At 51.2% G+C, this 18,362-nt stretch overlaps 1 protein-coding gene across 8 annotated transcripts in view; it reads right to left on the minus strand.

Moving 5' to 3' along the window:
- Positions 1–208: 208 nt before the first annotated feature.
- GAS7 (growth arrest specific 7) overlaps positions 209–18,362 on the minus strand; it is a 252,855-nt gene continuing 234,701 nt past the window's right edge. For all 8 annotated transcript variants that reach the window (XM_072112778.1, XM_072112780.1, XM_072112781.1 and 5 more), the window contains 8 exons: positions 18,167–18,282; positions 17,860–17,934; positions 15,445–15,523; positions 15,212–15,340; positions 15,009–15,132; positions 9,652–9,731; positions 9,187–9,285; positions 209–9,112 (listed from right to left, as the gene is read on the minus strand). In XM_072112778.1, the coding sequence (XP_071968879.1) occupies positions 8,999–9,112; positions 9,187–9,285; positions 9,652–9,731; positions 15,009–15,132; positions 15,212–15,340; positions 15,445–15,523; positions 17,860–17,934; positions 18,167–18,282 (816 nt within the window). In that variant the 3' untranslated portion in view covers positions 209–8,998. The remainder of the gene's footprint in view (positions 9,113–9,186; positions 9,286–9,651; positions 9,732–15,008; positions 15,133–15,211; positions 15,341–15,444; positions 15,524–17,859; positions 17,935–18,166; positions 18,283–18,362) is intronic.

Raw genomic sequence — 18,362 nt, forward strand, 5'->3', positions numbered from 1 at the left:
TACTACTTCTCCTGTATATATGGGCAGTGCACAGTACTACTTCTCCTGTATATATACACAGTGCACAGTACTACTTCTCCTGTATATATACACAGTGCACAGTACTACTTCCCCTGTATATATGGGCAGTGCACAGTACTACTTCCCCTGTATACACAGCGCACAGTACTACTTCCCGTGTGATGACAGATAGCACAGTGACTCGGAGCGGGTTATATAGAGGATTTATTAGCTCGGGATATACAGCGGGAATCTCCTCCGAAGTGTTTTCCGCTCGTCCATGTTTCTCTATATTTTTGCTTTTTTCTTGAAAAAGTTCATATTTTCAACCTGAAAACTTTTTGACATCACAAATTTGACACAAACGTGAAACATCAGACACAAGTCTCCGGCTCATCCCTTAAATTAGTTTTATAGACTCTGAAAAAAGTTTTTGTCTTTTACATTAGATCTGTACAACGAGGAGGAGGGAACAGGGGAGGAGCCAACAGGGGAGGAGCCAACATGGGAGGTCACAGGGGAGGAGCCAACAGGGGAGGGATCAACATGGGGGGCACAGGGGAGGGATCAACATGGGAGGGCACAGGGGAGGAGTCAACATGGGAGGGCACAGGGGAGGGGTCAACATTGGTGGGAACAGGGGAGGGGCCAACAGGGGAGGGATCAACATGGGAGGGGCCTCAGGTGTTAGAAATCTGCTATATTACATGGAAGGGGGAGGAGCAGAATATACACAGGTAGCAACAATATACACAAGGAGAACCTGGGGGTTTGTAATGAAATGTCAGTAAAACTCATCCCTTTTATATAAAAATCAATCACAAAGTTTTTCTAATAGAATCTATTGTCCCCCAGTACATGGCCACTAGGTGGTGCAGCCACATGGGGGGGGCTCCGGCTGTGGGGGCACCCTATGGAAGATGAATGGATTCAGGACTCTCCCAATCCTAAACACTTTAGAATACTTCAAGGTCTCCCAAAAATAAAGGTTGTTCCACATTCAAATGAGTAAAAAAACGAACCAATAGTAAGTATCGAGGGGGCAAAAAGTGCCCCCCCCCCAGTCACGGTGGTCCTGCCAGACACGGGAGATGGAATAAACCAATGGTCTGTGACTTTTTGGATTGCAATGATTTTGAAAGGCCCAATTATTTTTAGAGTTTTTATAACACGAGACCTTACACGCGCCTCTTCTGCTCTAAGAAAAGCTTTAAGGGCAAGGTCATCTTAAGGTGGAAGAATCCACCAAAAAGCCCCCTGGGTATGGAGGTCTTAGGCCGACCCTCGAGTAGGTGGAGCTTCTTGTCTAGGAATGTTGTGAACCCTCTATGACCCGGGGAACCCATTGAGAATGTGACAGAAGGTCCTGACTACAATCATGAAGCATTAAAGGGGCTCATCCCGGGGCGACTACTATTACTATTATGTAGCATTACAGGGGCTCATCCCGGGGCGACTACTATTACTATTATGTAGCATTACAGGGGCTCATCCCGGGGCGACTACTATTACTATTATGTAGCATTACAGGGGCTCATCCCGGGGCGACTACTATTACTATTATGTAGCATTACAGGGGCTCATCCCGGGGCGACTACTATTACTATTATGTAACATTACAGGGGCTCATCCCGGGGCGACTACTATTACTATTATGTAGCATTACAGGGGCTCATCCCGGGGCGACTACTATTACTATTATGTAGCATTACAGGGGCTCATCCCGGGGGCGACTACTATTACTATTATGTAGCATTACAGGGGCTCATCCCGGGGGCGACTACTATTACTATTATGTAGCATTACAGGGGCTCATCCCGGGGGCGACTACTATTACTATTATGTAGCATTACAGGGGCTCATCCCGGGGCGACTACTATTACTATTATGTAGCATTACAGGGGCTCATCCCGGGGCGACTACTATTACTATTATGTAGCATTACAGGGGCTCATCCCGGGGCCGACTACTATTACTATTATGTAGCATTACAGGGGCCCATCCCGGGGCCGACTACTATTACTATTATGTAGCATTAAAGGGGCTCATCCCGGGGCGACTACTATTACTATTATGTAGCATTACAGGGGCTCATCCCGGGGCGACTACTATTACTATTATGTAGCATTACAGGGGCTCATCCCGGGGCCGACTACTATTACTATTATGTAGCATTACAGGGGCTCATCCCGGGGCCGACTACTATTACTATTATGTAGCATTACAGGGGCTCATCCAGGGGCGACTACTATTACTATTATGTAGCATTACAGGGGCCCATCCTGGGGCCGACTACTATTACTATTATGTAGCATTACAGGGGCTCATCCAGGGGCGACTACTATTACTATTATGTAGCATTACAGGGGCTCATCCCGGGGCGACTACTATTACTATTATGTAGCATTACAGGGGCTCATCCCGGGGGCGACTACTATTACTATTATGTAGCATTACAGGGGCTCATCCCGGGGCGACTACTATTACTATTATGTAGCATTACAGGGGCTCATCCCGGGGCGACTACTATTACTATTATGTAGCATTACAGGGGCTCATCCCGGGGCGACTACTATTACTATTATGTAGCATTACAGGGGCTCATCCCGGGGCCGACTACTATTACTATTATGTAGCATTACAGGGGCTCATCCCGGGGCCGACTACTATTACTATTATGTAGCATTACAGGGGCCCATCCTGGGGCCGACTACTATTACTATTATGTAGCATTACAGGGGCTCATCCCGGGGCCGACTACTATTACTATTATGTAGCATTACAGGGGCCCATCCTGGGGCCGACTACTATTACTATTATGTAGCATTACAGGGGCTCATCCAGGGGCGACTACTATTACTATTATGTAGCATTACAGGGGCTCATCCCGGGGCCGACTACTATTACTATTATGTAGCATTACAGGGGCTCATCCCGGGGGCGACTACTATTACTATTATGTAGCATTACAGGGGCTCATCCCGGGGCGACTACTATTACTATTATGTAGCATTACAGGGGCTCATCCAGGGGCGACTACTATTACTATTATGTAGCATTACAGGGGCTCATCCCGGGGCCGACTACTATTACTATTATGTAGCATTACAGGGGCTCATCCCGGGGGCGACTACTATTACTATTATGTAGCATTACAGGGGCCCATCCTGGGGCCGACTACTATTACTATTATGTAGCATTACAGGGGCTCATCCCGGGGCGACTACTATTACTATTATGTAGCATTACAGGGGCTCATCCCGGGGCGACTACTATTACTATTATGTAGCATTACAGGGGCTCATCCCGGGGCGACTGCTATTACTATTATGTAGCATTACAGGGGCTCATCCCGGGGCGACTGCTATTACTATTATGTAGCATTACAGGGGCTCATCCCGGGGCGACTGCTATTACTATTATGTAGCATTACAGGGGCTCATCCCGGGGCGACTACTATTACTATTATGTAGCATTACAGGGGCTCATCCAGGGGCGACTACTATTACTATTATGTAGCATTACAGGGGCTCATCCCGGGGCGACTACTATTACTATTATGTAGCATTACAGGGGCTCATCCAGGGGCGACTACTATTACTATTATGTAGCATTACAGGGGCTCATCCCGGGGGCGACTACTATTACAGGGGCTCATCCCGGGGCGACTACTATTACTATTATGTAGCATTACAGGGGCTCATCCCGGGGCGACTACTATTACTATTATGTAGCATTACAGGGGCTCATCCCGGGGCCGACTACTATTACTATTATGTAGCATTACAGGGGCCCATCCTGGGGCCGACTACTATTACTATTATGTAGCATTACAGGGGCTCATCCCGGGGCCGACTACTATTACTATTATGTAGCATTACAGGGGCCCATCCTGGGGCCGACTACTATTACTATTATGTAGCATTACAGGGGCTCATCCAGGGGCGACTACTATTACTATTATGTAGCATTACAGGGGCTCATCCCGGGGCCGACTACTATTACTATTATGTAGCATTACAGGGGCTCATCCCGGGGCCGACTACTATTACTATTATGTAGCATTACAGGGGCTCATCCCGGGGGCGACTACTATTACTATTATGTAGCATTACAGGGGCCCATCCTGGGGCCGACTACTATTACTATTATGTAGCATTACAGGGGCTCATCCCGGGGGCGACTACTATTACTATTATGTAGCATTACAGGGGCTCATCCCGGGGCGACTACTATTACTATTATGTAGCATTACAGGGGCTCATCCCGGGGCGACTACTATTACTATTATGTAGCATTACAGGGGCTCATCCCGGGGCGACTGCTATTACTATTATGTAGCATTACAGGGGCTCATCCCGGGGCGACTGCTATTACTATTATGTAGCATTACAGGGGCTCATCCCGGGGCGACTGCTATTACTATTATGTAGCATTACAGGGGCTCATCCCGGGGGCGACTACTATTACTATTATGTAGCATTACAGGGGCTCATCCCGGGGCGACTACTATTACTATTATGTAGCATTACAGGGGCTCATCCAGGGGCGACTACTATTACTATTATGTAGCATTACAGGGGCTCATCCCGGGGCGACTACTATTACTATTATGTAGCATTACAGGGGCTCATCCAGGGGCGACTACTATTACTATTATGTAGCATTACAGGGGCTCATCCCGGGGGCGACTACTATTACAGGGGCTCATCCCGGGGCGACTACTATTACTATTATGTAGCATTACAGGGGCTCATCCCGGGGCGACTACTATTACTATTATGTAGCATTACAGGGGCTCATCCAGGGGCGACTACTATTACTATTATGTAGCATTACAGGGGCTCATCCCGGGGCGACTACTATTACTATTATGTAGCATTACAGGGGCTCATCCCGGGGCGACTACTATTACTATTATGTAGCATTACAGGGGCTCATCCCGGGGCGACTACTATTACTATTATGTAGCATTACAGGGGCTCATCCCGGGGCGACTACTATTACTATTATGTAACATTACAGGGGCTCATCCCGGGGGCGACTACTATTACTATTATGTAGCATTACAGGGGCTCATCCCGGGGCGACTACTATTACTATTATGTAGCATTACAGGGGCTCATCCCGGGGGCGACTACTATTACTATTATGTAGCATTAAAGGGGCTCATCCCGGGGCCGACTACTATTACTATTATGTAGCATTACAGGGGCTCATCCCGGGGCGACTACTATTACTATTATGTAGCATTACAGGGGCTCATCCCGGGGCCGACTACTATTACTATTATGTAGCATTACAGGGGCTCATCCCGGGGCGACTACTATTACTATTATGTAGCATTACAGGGGCTCATCCCGGGGCGACTACTATTACTATTATGTAGCATTACAGGGGCTCATCCCGGGGGCGACTACTATTACTATTATGTAGCATTACAGGGGCTCATCCCGGGGGCGACTACTATTACTATTATGTAGCATTAAAGGGGCTCATCCCGGGGGCGACTACTATTACTATTATGTAGCATTACAGGGGCTCATCCCGGGGGCGACTACTATTACTATTATGTAACATTACAGGGGCTCATCCCGGGGCCGACTACTATTACTATTATGTAGCATTACAGGGGCTCATCCAGGGGCGACTACTATTACTATTATGTAGCATTACAGGGGCTCATCCAGGGGCGACTACTATTACTATTATGTAGCATTACAGGGGCTCATCCAGGGGCGACTACTATTACTATTATGTAGCATTACAGGGGCTCATCCCGGGGCGACTACTATTACTATTATGTAGCATTACAGGGGCTCATCCCGGGGCGACTACTATTACTATTATGTAACATTACAGGGGCTCATCCCGGGGCGACTACTATTACTATTATGTAGCATTACAGGGGCTCATCCCGGGGCGACTACTATTACTATTATGTAGCATTACAGGGGCTCATCCCGGGGGCGACTACTATTACTATTATGTAGCATTACAGGGGCTCATCCCGGGGCGACTACTATTACTATTATGTAGCATTACAGGGGCTCATCCCGGGGGCGACTACTATTACTATTATGTAGCATTACAGGGGCCCATCCTGGGGCCGACTACTATTACTATTATGTAACATTACAGGGGCTCATCCCGGGGCGACTACTATTACTATTATGTAGCATTACAGGGGCTCATCCCGGGGGCGACTACTATTACTATTATGTAGCATTACAGGGGCTCATCCCGGGGCGACTACTATTACTATTATGTAGCATTACAGGGGCTCATCCCGGGGGCGACTACTATTACTATTATGTAGCATTACAGGGGCTCATCCCGGGGCGACTACTATTACTATTATGTAGCATTACAGGGGCTCATCCCGGGGCGACTACTATTACTATTATGTAGCATTACAGGGGCTCATCCAGGGGCGACTACTATTACTATTATGTAGCATTACAGGGGCTCATCCCGGGGGCGACTACTATTACTATTATGTAGCATTACAGGGGCTCATCCCGGGGGCGACTACTATTACTATTATGTAGCATTACAGGGGCTCATCCCGGGGCGACTACTATTACTATTATGTAGCATTACAGGGGCTCATCCCGGGGCGACTACTATTACTATTATGTAGCATTACAGGGGCTCATCCCGGGGCGACTACTATTACTATTATGTAGCATTACAGGGGCTCATCCCGGGGGCGACTACTATTACTATTATGTAGCATTACAGGGGCCCATCCTGGGGCCGACTACTATTACTATTATGTAGCATTACAGGGGCTCATCCCGGGGGCGACTACTATTACTATTATGTAGCATTACAGGGGCTCATCCCGGGGCGACTACTATTACTATTATGTAGCATTACAGGGGCTCATCCCGGGGCGACTACTATTACTATTATGTAGCATTACAGGGGCTCATCCCGGGGCGACTACTATTACTATTATGTAGCATTACAGGGGCTCATCCCGGGGCGACTACTATTACTATTATGTAGCATTACAGGGGCTCATCCCGGGGCGACTACTATTACTATTATGTAGCATTACAGGGGCTCATCCCGGGGGCGACTACTATTACTATTATGTAGCATTACAGGGGCTCATCCAGGGGCGACTACTATTACTATTATGTAGCATTACAGGGGCTCATCCCGGGGCCGACTACTATTACTATTATGTAGCATTAAAGGGGCTCATCCCGGGGCCGACTACTATTACTATTATGTAGCATTACAGGGGCTCATCCCGGGGCCGACTACTATTACTATTATGTAGCATTACAGGGGCTCATCCCGGGCCGACTACTATTACTATTATGTAGCATTACAGGGGCTCATCCCGGGGCGACTACTATTACTATTATGTAGCATTACAGGGGCTCATCCCGGGGCGACTACTATTACTATTATGTAGCATTACAGGGGCTCATCCCGGGGCGACTACTATTACTATTATGTAGCATTACAGGGGCTCATCCCGGGGCGACTACTATTACTATTATGTAGCATTACAGGGGCTCATCCAGGGGCGACTACTATTACTATTATGTAGCATTACAGGGGCTCATCCCGGGGCGACTACTATTACTATTATGTAGCATTACAGGGGCTCATCCCGGGGCGACTACTATTACTATTATGTAGCATTACAGGGGCTCATCCCGGGGCGACTACTATTACTATTATGTAGCATTACAGGGGCTCATCCCGGGGCGACTACTATTACTATTATGTAGCATTACAGGGGCTCATCCCGGGGCGACTACTATTACTATTATGTAGCATTACAGGGGCTCATCCCGGGGCGACTACTATTACTATTATGTAGCATTACAGGGGCTCATCCCGGGGCGACTACTATTACTATTATGTAGCATTACAGGGGCTCATCCCGGGGCGACTACTATTACTATTATGTAGCATTACAGGGGCTCATCCAGGGGCGACTACTATTACTATTATGTAGCATTACAGGGGCTCATCCCGGGGCGACTACTATTACTATTATGTAGCATTACAGGGGCTCATCCCGGGGCGACTACTATTACTATTATGTAGCATTACAGGGGCTCATCCAGGGGCGACTACTATTACTATTATGTAGCATTACAGGGGCTCATCCCGGGGCGACTGCTATTACTATTATGTAGCATTACAGGGGCTCATCCCGGGGCGACTACTATTACTATTATGTAGCATTACAGGGGCTCATCCCGGGGCGACTACTATTACTATTATGTAGCATTACAGGGGCCCATCCTGGGGCCGACTACTATTACTATTATGTAGCATTACAGGGGCTCATCCCGGGGGCGACTACTATTACTATTATGTAGCATTACAGGGGCTCATCCCGGGGGCGACTACTATTACTATTATGTAGCATTACAGGGGCCCATCCTGGGGCCGACTACTATTACTATTATGTAGCATTACAGGGGCTCATCCCGGGGCCGACTACTATTACTATTATGTAGCATTACAGGGGCTCATCCCGGGGGCCGACTACTATTACTATTATGTAGCATTACAGGGGCTCATCCCGGGGGCGACTACTATTACTATTATGTAGCATTACAGGGGCTCATCCCGGGGCGACTACTATTACTATTATGTAGCATTACAGGGGCTCATCCAGGGGCGACTACTATTACTATTATGTAGCATTAAAGGGGCTCATCCCGGGGCCGACTCTCTCCAAACTTTAACTTAATGTAGTTTTATATTAAAAATTTTTAAAAATGTCAAAAATCTCTGCTAGGAACTGGAGATGCGCGGAATGTATGCGGCACCAGCTTTACATCACCTGGGATACGGCACGGGGTGTCCAGCAATTCTTCATCCATGGACCCACAAATCCCAGTGTCCCGTATTCCAAAAATAATGATTTAGTGACTCGGCAAGGAACGAATATTTTACAGCAATGTACAGAATCTCAGCGGCAAAGCTCTCCCAGCCAGGGAACGGGCAACAATACAGTCTATATGTCCATGTTTATGGGTCGGATGTCGCCCGTCTTGTGCTCCTTCACCCACAGTTCCCTGTCTTTGGCCGGATCGACCTTCTGGAGCAGCTGGTCCACGGGCTCCACCGTCTGCATGGGGAGAACGTGGAGGTTACACTATGGTATTGTGGTGAGCGTGCACTGAGGAGATGTCCACTACTTACGCTTTGGTTGAACATGTCCGTCTCATGTCGTAGTTGTGTGTACTGACAAAGGTGCTGACGGATCATCTCCACCCGCTCCACCTCCAGCCTCTCCAGTTCCTGTAGGACATACAATCATTGGGAAATCAAGAACAACTCTACCGAAAACTCATCGACCTGAATGATGGTCTGTCCAGCTATCGTAAAGAAGGCTACATGGAGATCCTCACAATGTTGAAGGCATCTCCTTCTAGTGATAAGTCGTGTCCTCCTATGAGAAGAGCTGCTCTTCCTTTCCTGCCCTACATTGGTATAATCTATGGGACATTGGAGGAGCCTACCAAAAAACTCTCCAAAATTAAAACAAAAATCTCCCAAATTATTTTCAGAACAATCTGAAGATCATCAAACTCCTTCCAGGAAAGATGGAGGAACACTGAGAAGATGAGGGACTTGGAAACACGAGGAAGGATCCTGGACACTTACCAAGGTGGTCGTCACCATCTCTTCAAACCACTTGGATTGTGATTGGTTGTAGAGGTCTACGCATCTCATGAGGTCGTCCCCTGCAGGAAGAACATGACATGAGGCTCGGTATAGACTGAAGGACAAGCCATGATGTAGACAGTGATCAGCACATAACAGCAGGTAGTACCTACATTCAGCGTAAAATTTACACTTTTCCAAAAGATAAAAAGAGAAAACCCACCTTATTATTTGTTCAGCAATTTCCCCTTAGTACGGAGTCCCCCACATGTGGCCGTTACTTCTCCCGAGTGCAGAGACCCCCCACATGTGGCCGTTACTTCTCCCGAGTACAGAGACCCCCCACATGTGGCCGTTACTTCTCCCGAGTACAGAGACCCCCACATGTGGCCGTTACTTCTCCCGAGTGCAGAGACCCCCCACATGTGGCCGTTACTTCTCCCGAGTACAGAGACCCCCCACATGTGGAAGTTACTTCTCCCGAGTACAGAGACCCCCCACGTGTGGCCGTTACTTCTCCCAAGTGCAGAGACCCCCCCCCCACATGTGGCCTCCTCCCGAGTGCAGAGACCCCCCACATGTGTCCGTTACTTCTCCCCAGTACAGAGACCCCCCACATGTGTCCGTTACTTCTCCCCAGTACAGAGACCCCCCACATGTGGCCGTTACTTCCCCCGAGTACAGAGACCCCCCACATGTGGCCGTTACTTCTCCCGAGTACAGAGACCCCCCACATGTGGCCGTTACTTCTCCCGAGTACAGAGCCCCCCCACATGTGGCCGTTACTCCTCCCGAGTACAGAGACCCCCCACATGTGGCCGTTACTTCTCCCGAGTGCAGAGACCCCCCACATGTGGCCGTTACTTCTCCCGAGTACAGAGACCCCCCACATGTGGCAGTTACTTCTCCCGAGTACAGAGACCCCCCACGTGTGGCCGTTACTTCTCCCAAGTGCAGAGACCCCCCCCCCCCACATGTGGCCTCCTCCCGAGTGCAGAGACCCCCCACATGTGTCCGTTACTTCTCCCCAGTACAGAGACCCCCCACATGTGGCCGTTACTTCTCCCGAGTACAGAGACCCCCCACATGTGGCCGTTACTTCTCCCGAGTGCAGAGACCCCCCACATGTGGCCGTTACTTCTCCCGAGTACAGAGACCCCCCACATGTGGCCGTTACTTCTCCCGAGTACAGAGACCCCCCACATGTGGCCGTTACTTCTCCCGAGTACAGAGACCCCCCACATGTGGCCGTTACTTCTCCCGAGTACAGAGACCCCCCACATGTGGCCGTTACTTCTCCCGAGTACAGAGACCCCCCACATGTGGCTGTTACTTCTCCCGAGTGCAGAGACCCCCCACATGTGGCCGTTACTTCTCCCGAGTGCAGAGACCCCCCACATGTGGCCGTTACTTCTCCCGAGTACAGAGACCCCCCACATGTGGCCGTTACTTCTCCCGAGTGCAGAGACCCCCCACATGTGGCCGTTACTTCTCCCGAGTGCAGAGACCCCCCACATGTGGCCGTTACTTCTCCCGAGTGCAGAGACCCCCCACATGTGGCCGTTACTTCTCCCGAGTGCAGAGACCCCCCACATGTGGCCGTTACTTCTCCCGAGTGCAGAGACCCCCCACATGTGGCCGTTACTTCTCCCGAGTGCAGAGACCCCCCACATGTGGAAGTTACTTCTCCCGAGTACAGAGACCCCCCACGTGTGGCCGTTACTTCTCCCAAGTGCAGAGACCCCCCCCCCCACATGTGGCCTCCTCCCGAGTGCAGAGACCCCCCACATGTGTCCGTTACTTCTCCCCAGTACAGAGACCCCCCACATGTGTCCGTTACTTCTCCCCAGTACAGAGACCCCCCACATGTGGCCGTTACTTCCCCCGAGTACAGAGACCCCCCACATGTGGCCGTTACTTCTCCCGAGTACAGAGACCCCCCACATGTGGCCGTTACTTCTCCCGAGTACAGAGCCCCCCCACATGTGGCCGTTACTCCTCCCGAGTACAGAGACCCCCCACATGTGGCCGTTACTTCTCCCGAGTGCAGAGACCCCCCACATGTGGCCGTTACTTCTCCCGAGTACAGAGACCCCCCACATGTGGCAGTTACTTCTCCCGAGTACAGAGACCCCCCACGTGTGGCCGTTACTTCTCCCAAGTGCAGAGACCCCCCCCCCCCACATGTGGCCTCCTCCCGAGTGCAGAGACCCCCCACATGTGTCCGTTACTTCTCCCCAGTACAGAGACCCCCCACATGTGGCCGTTACTTCTCCCGAGTACAGAGACCCCCCACATGTGGCCGTTACTTCTCCCGAGTGCAGAGACCCCCCACATGTGGCCGTTACTTCTCCCGAGTACAGAGACCCCCCACATGTGGCCGTTACTTCTCCCGAGTACAGAGACCCCCCACATGTGGCCGTTACTTCTCCCGAGTACAGAGACCCCCCACATGTGGCCGTTACTTCTCCCGAGTACAGAGACCCCCCACATGTGGCCGTTACTTCTCCCGAGTACAGAGACCCCCCACATGTGGCTGTTACTTCTCCCGAGTGCAGAGACCCCCCACATGTGGCCGTTACTTCTCCCGAGTACAGAGACCCCCCACATGTGGCCGTTACTTCTCCCGAGTACAGAGACCCCCCACATGTGGCCGTTACTTCTCCCGAGTGCAGAGACCCCCCACATGTGGCCGTTACTTCTCCCGAGTGCAGAGACCCCCCACATGTGGCCGTTACTTCTCCCGAGTACAGAGACCCCCCACATGTGGCCGTTACTTCTCCCGAGTACAGAGACCACCCCACATGTGGCCGTTACTTCTCCCGAGTGCAGAGACCCCCCACATGTGGCCGTTACTTCTCCCGAGTGCAGAGACCCCCCCACATGTGGCCGTTACTTCTCCCGAGTACAGAGACCCCCCACATGTGGCCGTTACTTCTCCCGAGTGCAGAGACACCCCACATGTGGCCGTTACTTCTCCCGAGTACAGAGACCCCCCACATGTGGCCGTTACTTCTCCCGAGTGCAGAGACCCCCCCACATGTGGCCGTTACTTCTCCCGAGTGCAGAGACCCCCCACATGTGGCCGTTACTTCTCCCGAGTGCAGAGACCCCCCACATGTGGCCGTTACTTCTCCCGAGTGCAGAGACCCCCCACATGTGGCCGTTACTTCTCCCGAGTGCAGAGACCCCCCACATGTGGCCGTTACTTCTCCCGAGTGCAGAGACCCCCCACATGTGGCCGTTACTTCTCCCGAGTGCAGAGACCCCCCACATGTGACCGTTACTCGTTGTAGGGGCGCACAGCGAGGCGCAGGAGGGAAGGAGGGACCTCCAGGATCTTCCTTTCCTCTTTGGAGGCTATAAAATGTTAGTCTTCCCGTTATTGGGGCCATGTGGGGCGATGTTTTTGCGGGACGAGATGCATTTTCCTGTGATAACATTTTGGGGTTGGTTTTCCCTATTGTTCTTCTTATGGGGGATGTAAGAGTAGATAAGCATCCGCTGTGTCATAGATTTCTGCCTAATACACGTCTAACCCTTGTTCTATGGGTCGCTGAGATGTCGCTGACACCAGATTTACACTTAGATTTCTCACAATAAAACCCAACCCGGGGAACAATCTCTTGTCTTCCCAGCGGCAGAACACTTTTATTATTTAGTCAACGGAGCAGGTTGACGGCTTGTTTTTTGTGGGACGTGTTGCACTTTGCACCAGTAACATTCTGGAGCACACGTGTTTTTTTGATCACTTTTTATTGCATGTTTTGTGGGATGAAATAGGTGAAAATCTGAATTTTTGGCTGGTTTTTAACAGGTTTTTTTTTGCGGTTTTAATAATGCTTTTTAATCATAGGGGTCGTCACGGATGCGGTGATACGATATGTGGGGATTGTGTTATGATTTGGACCTTTTTTTACATTATATCTCATTTTATGTGTTAATGGGGATTTTGGCCATTTATTGATATTTATTAATTTATTTTTTATAGAATAACATTTTTTTAAAAACTTTTTTATTACTTCCACCAGGGGACATGCACAAGCAATCATCTGATTATACTGATGAATTGCAGGGTATTAGCTCACTCACCTACGCACATGCACAGGCACTGCCTGCGGACAGCCCTGGGGTCCTGATCAGACTTCAGGACTGCCATGACAGCGATTGGTGCCCAGGGGGCGAGCGTGAAGGAGAGACCCCCAGCAGGAATGTTAAATGTTGTGGTCGAGCTGTTCGCAGCATTTAACAAGTTAAACACCCCGATCGGAGCTCACTCTGACTGTGGGAGTTACACTGGGGTGTCAGCTGCTAGTTACAGCGGACTGTGATGCCAGCATCAGCGGAGCGCCAAGAGGTTAAATAACCAGAGGTGTAATATAGAAAGGTCCAGCGGAACAGAACAAACACTTCTGGATTCACCCCATTAGATTGGACCTCGGATACACAAGTTATGGGTTTACATCACAGAAATGATTATTTTGGTCAGAATAATAGATACAATTTGTTGTTTTTTTGGAGATTTGTGGTAATTTTTGTATTTGTTTTATTGCTACAACTTTCACCATTCAGCTGAATACAAGTAAATGTGTACCTCAGCGTCTCCATTACCATCCCCTGTGCAGTATATACATGTACGTATACAGGACATGTGACTATTACCCCCCCCCCCCACACACATGGGATAATGCAGAAGAACCCGCACCCTCAGTCACGTGACCTCCTGACACTCCTATGAGGCTCCGGGTTTCCCCACCTTTTCCTTCCAGTCCTGGGAGGAGAATATAGCGGGAGCAGAGTATCCATGGATTGTCCTAGGGACCGGCTCCAGGATTGTCCTAGGGACCGGCTCCAGGATTGTCCTAGGGACCGGCTCCAGGATTGTCCTAGGGACCGGCTCCAGGATTGTCCTAGGGACCGGCTCCAGGATTGTCCTAGGGACCGGCTCCATCCCTCCCTCACACTGCATTACTGTACACACCGGGATAGAACTGACATTATGAGTCTTTGTCGTCTTATTGATACTTTGATTCTTCTCCTTTTATTTGTATCTATAAATAGATTTATTGTAACATTTCCTGATACCATAGTAGAGACAATTTACTGACCTGATGAAGAGGACGGAGACCAGAACATGCGGAAAGAGAGACCTCATCACTTTATTCATGTAATCAGTGCGGTGCGGGGAGGGGGATGTAATATAGGGTCTTATGCCCCTGGTGCTGTAATATAGGGTATCTCCCCCCCCCCCCCCGCTGTAATATAGGGTATCCCCCCCCCCCGCTGTAATATAGGGTATCCCCCTCCCTGTAATATAGGGTACACCCCCCGCTATATCACAAGGTTGCCGCCCTCACCTGCTTGGGTGGACTTCCTCCGCGCCTTCTTTATGTCTTCTTCTGTCTTGTTGCTCAGCTTTATCTCCAGTTGTTGTGTCTTCACCTCCAGATCCTTCTGTCTCTCTGCCAAAGCCTTCCGAGCCTGAGGAGGAGGAGACAAGCGTCACAAGACTCCGCCCAGGAGGAGTAGTCACAGCCCCGCCCCTGACAGGATGCCCCACCTTCTCCACAGAGGCGTAGCGGCTGGCCAGCTGCTTCCGGAGGTCGGCGATGTGGTGGTCAAACTTCTTCATGTCCTTCTTGAAGTTCTCCCGGAAGTTGAGCAGCGGCTTCTCCACTTCACTCTGTAACTATGAGGAGATGATGGGAGTCAGAGTCTGGTGCAGAGAGCTCAGAGCACAGCAGTGTGACTGCACAGCACTGACCCATCCCACATCCCGTACATAGATTTTACCTTTGAGGAAAACTTGAGGTGAACCTCGGCCTCGTCCGCCAGACTTTTCTTGACTTGGGCCCAAGCCTCCCCCAGGGTCCTGCCGAAGGAGAGCGTTATATTATATTACGTGATATCTGTGTGTGGCGCCAATGTTCCTGAGTAATCTCCGCAATGTGCTGCGGGGTTATTCCTTATTCTCCTCTAAAGGAATTATTCATGGAGTTTAACAATGTTATGCAGAGACACAACATGAGCATGAACATGCAGCAGAGGGAGGCCACCAGGAGGCGCTGCAGGAGTACAGGGGGTGTCACATAACGAGGCTGGAGCAGAGGGAGACCAACAGGAGGCGCTGCAGGACTACAGGGGGTGTCATATAACGAGGCTGCAGCAGACGGAGGCCACCAGGAGGCGCTGCAGGAGTACAGGGGGTGTCACATAACGAGGCTGGAGCAGAGGGAGACCAACAGGAGGCGCTGCAGGACTACAGGGGGTGTCATATAACGAGGCTGCAGCAGAGGGAGGCCACCAGGAGGCGCTGCAGGACTACAGGGGGTGTCACATAACGAGGCTGCAGCAGAGGGAGACCACCAGGAGGCGCTGCAGGACTACAGGGGGTGTCATATAACGAGGCTGCAGAAGAGGGAGGCCACCAGGAGGCGCTGCAGGACTACAGGGGGTGTCAGATAACGAGGCTGCAGCAGAGGGAGACCAACAGGAGGCGCTGCAGGAGTACAGGGGGTGTCATATAACGAGGCTGCAGCAGAGGGAGGCCACCAGGAGGCGCTGCAGGAGTACAGGGGGTGTCATATAACGAGGCTGCAGCAGAGGGAGACCAACGGGAGGCGCTGCAGGAGTACAGGGGATGTCATATAACGAGGCTGCAGCAGAGGGAGGCCACCAGGAGGCGCTGCAGGACTACAGGGGATGTCATATAACGAGGCTGCAGCAAGGGGAGGCCACCAGGAGGCGCTGCAGGACTACAGGGGATGTCATATAACGAGGCTGCAGCAGAGGGAGGCCACCAGGAGGCGCTGCAGGAGTACAGGGGGTGTCATATAACGAGGCTGCAGCAGAGGGAGACCAACGGGAAGCGCTGCAGGAGTACAGGGGGTGTCATATAACGAGGCTGCAGCAGGGGGAGGCCACCAGGAGGCGCTGCAGGAGTACAGGGGGTGTCATATAACGAGGCTGCAGCAGAGGGAGGCCACCAGGAGGCGCTGCAGGACTACAGGGGATGTCATATAACGAGGCTGCAGCAGAGGGAGGCCACCAGGAGGCGCTGCAGGACTACAGGGGATGTCATATAACGAGGCTGCAGCAGAGGGAGGCCACCAGGAGGCGCTGCAGGAGTACAGGGGGTGTCATATAACGAGGCTGCAGCAGAGGGAGACCAACGGGAAGCGCTGCAGGAGTACAGGGGGTGTCATATAACGAGGCTGCAGCAGGGGGAGGCCACCAGGAGGCGCTGCAGGAGTACAGGGGGTGTCATATAACGAGGCTGCAGCAGAGGGAGGCCACCAGGAGGCGCTGCAGGACTACAGGGGATGTCATATAACGAGGCTGCAGCAGAGGGAGGCCACCAGGAGGCGCTGCAGGACTACAGGGGATGTCATATAAACGAGGCTGCAGCAGAGGGAGGCCACCAGTAGGCGCTGCAGGACTACAGGGGATGTCATGTAACGAGGCTGCAGCAGAGGGAGGCCACCAGGAGGCGCTGCAGGAGTACAGGGGGTGTCATATAACGAGGCTGCAGCAGAGGGAGGCCACCAGGAAGCGCTGCAGGACTACAGGGGGTGTCATGTAACGAGGCTGCAGCAGAGGGAGGCCACCAGGAGGCGCTGCAGGAGTACAGGGGGTGTCATATAACGAGGCTGCAGCAGAGGGAGGCCACCAGGAAGCGCTGCAGGACTACAGGGGGTGTCATATAACGAGGCTGCAGCAGAGGGAGGCCAGCAGGAGGCGCTGCAGGAGTACAGGGGGTGTCATATAACGAGGCTGCAGCAGAGGGAGGCCACCAGGAGGCGCTGCAGGACTACAGGGGATGTCATATAACGAGGCTGCAGCAGAGGGAGGCCACCAGGAGGTGCTGCAGGAGTACAGGCGGTGTCATATAACGAGGCTGCAGCAGAGGGAGACCAACGGGAGGCGCTGCAGGAGTACAGGGGGTGTCATATAACGAGGCTGCAGCAGAGGGAGGCCACCAGGAGGCGCTGCAGGACTACAGGGGATGTCATATAACGAGGCTACAGCAGAGGGAGGCCACCAGGAGGCGCTGCAGGATTATTATTATAGGGAGCGTCATATAGTAACACAAGGCTGCAGCGGAGGAGGTGTAATCACACACAGCACCACCAGGGGGAGCTGCAGGATTACAGGGGACGTCATCTGGTAACATGTGATGGATTTCCCCCGCAGGGGCTCTACACTTACCCCTCCTCCTGATACGCCAGCGAGTTCTGTGACAGCTTCGCCAAGTTCTTTGCATATTCCTCTTCAATCTTGATCCTAAAAAATTTAAATACAAAAATGGGTAAATGTCTCCATTAATCCCAGCGCCGCCAGGACCCGACCCCCACATGTACGACCCATAGGACCAGCTCCAAGATCCGAATTACCAGGTTCTGCCCTATCATAGTGTGCAGCCCCCAACCCTATTAATATTCCCCCGGATAACAAACCGCCATAGTGTGCCGAGCTACATATCACTTCCAGAGCGAGAGAGGAAACTCATCATTACCGCTCACGGATGAATTCTGCCATCTCCTTCTGCATCTGTTTTCCTTTCAGCTGTTTCTGTAGAAGTTCCTCAAATCCAGTCACCGAATTGTTACCCTGAGGGTCCTTCCTGTCTGCCTGTAACATAGAGAAGAAACCTGTCATATAATACTGCCCCCTATGTACAGGAATATAACTACTATAATACTGCCCCCTAT

This window comes from Engystomops pustulosus, chromosome 6 (assembly GCF_040894005.1).
Source record: "Engystomops pustulosus chromosome 6, aEngPut4.maternal, whole genome shotgun sequence".
In the NCBI taxonomy this organism is placed as follows: domain Eukaryota; kingdom Metazoa; phylum Chordata; class Amphibia; order Anura; family Leptodactylidae; genus Engystomops; species Engystomops pustulosus.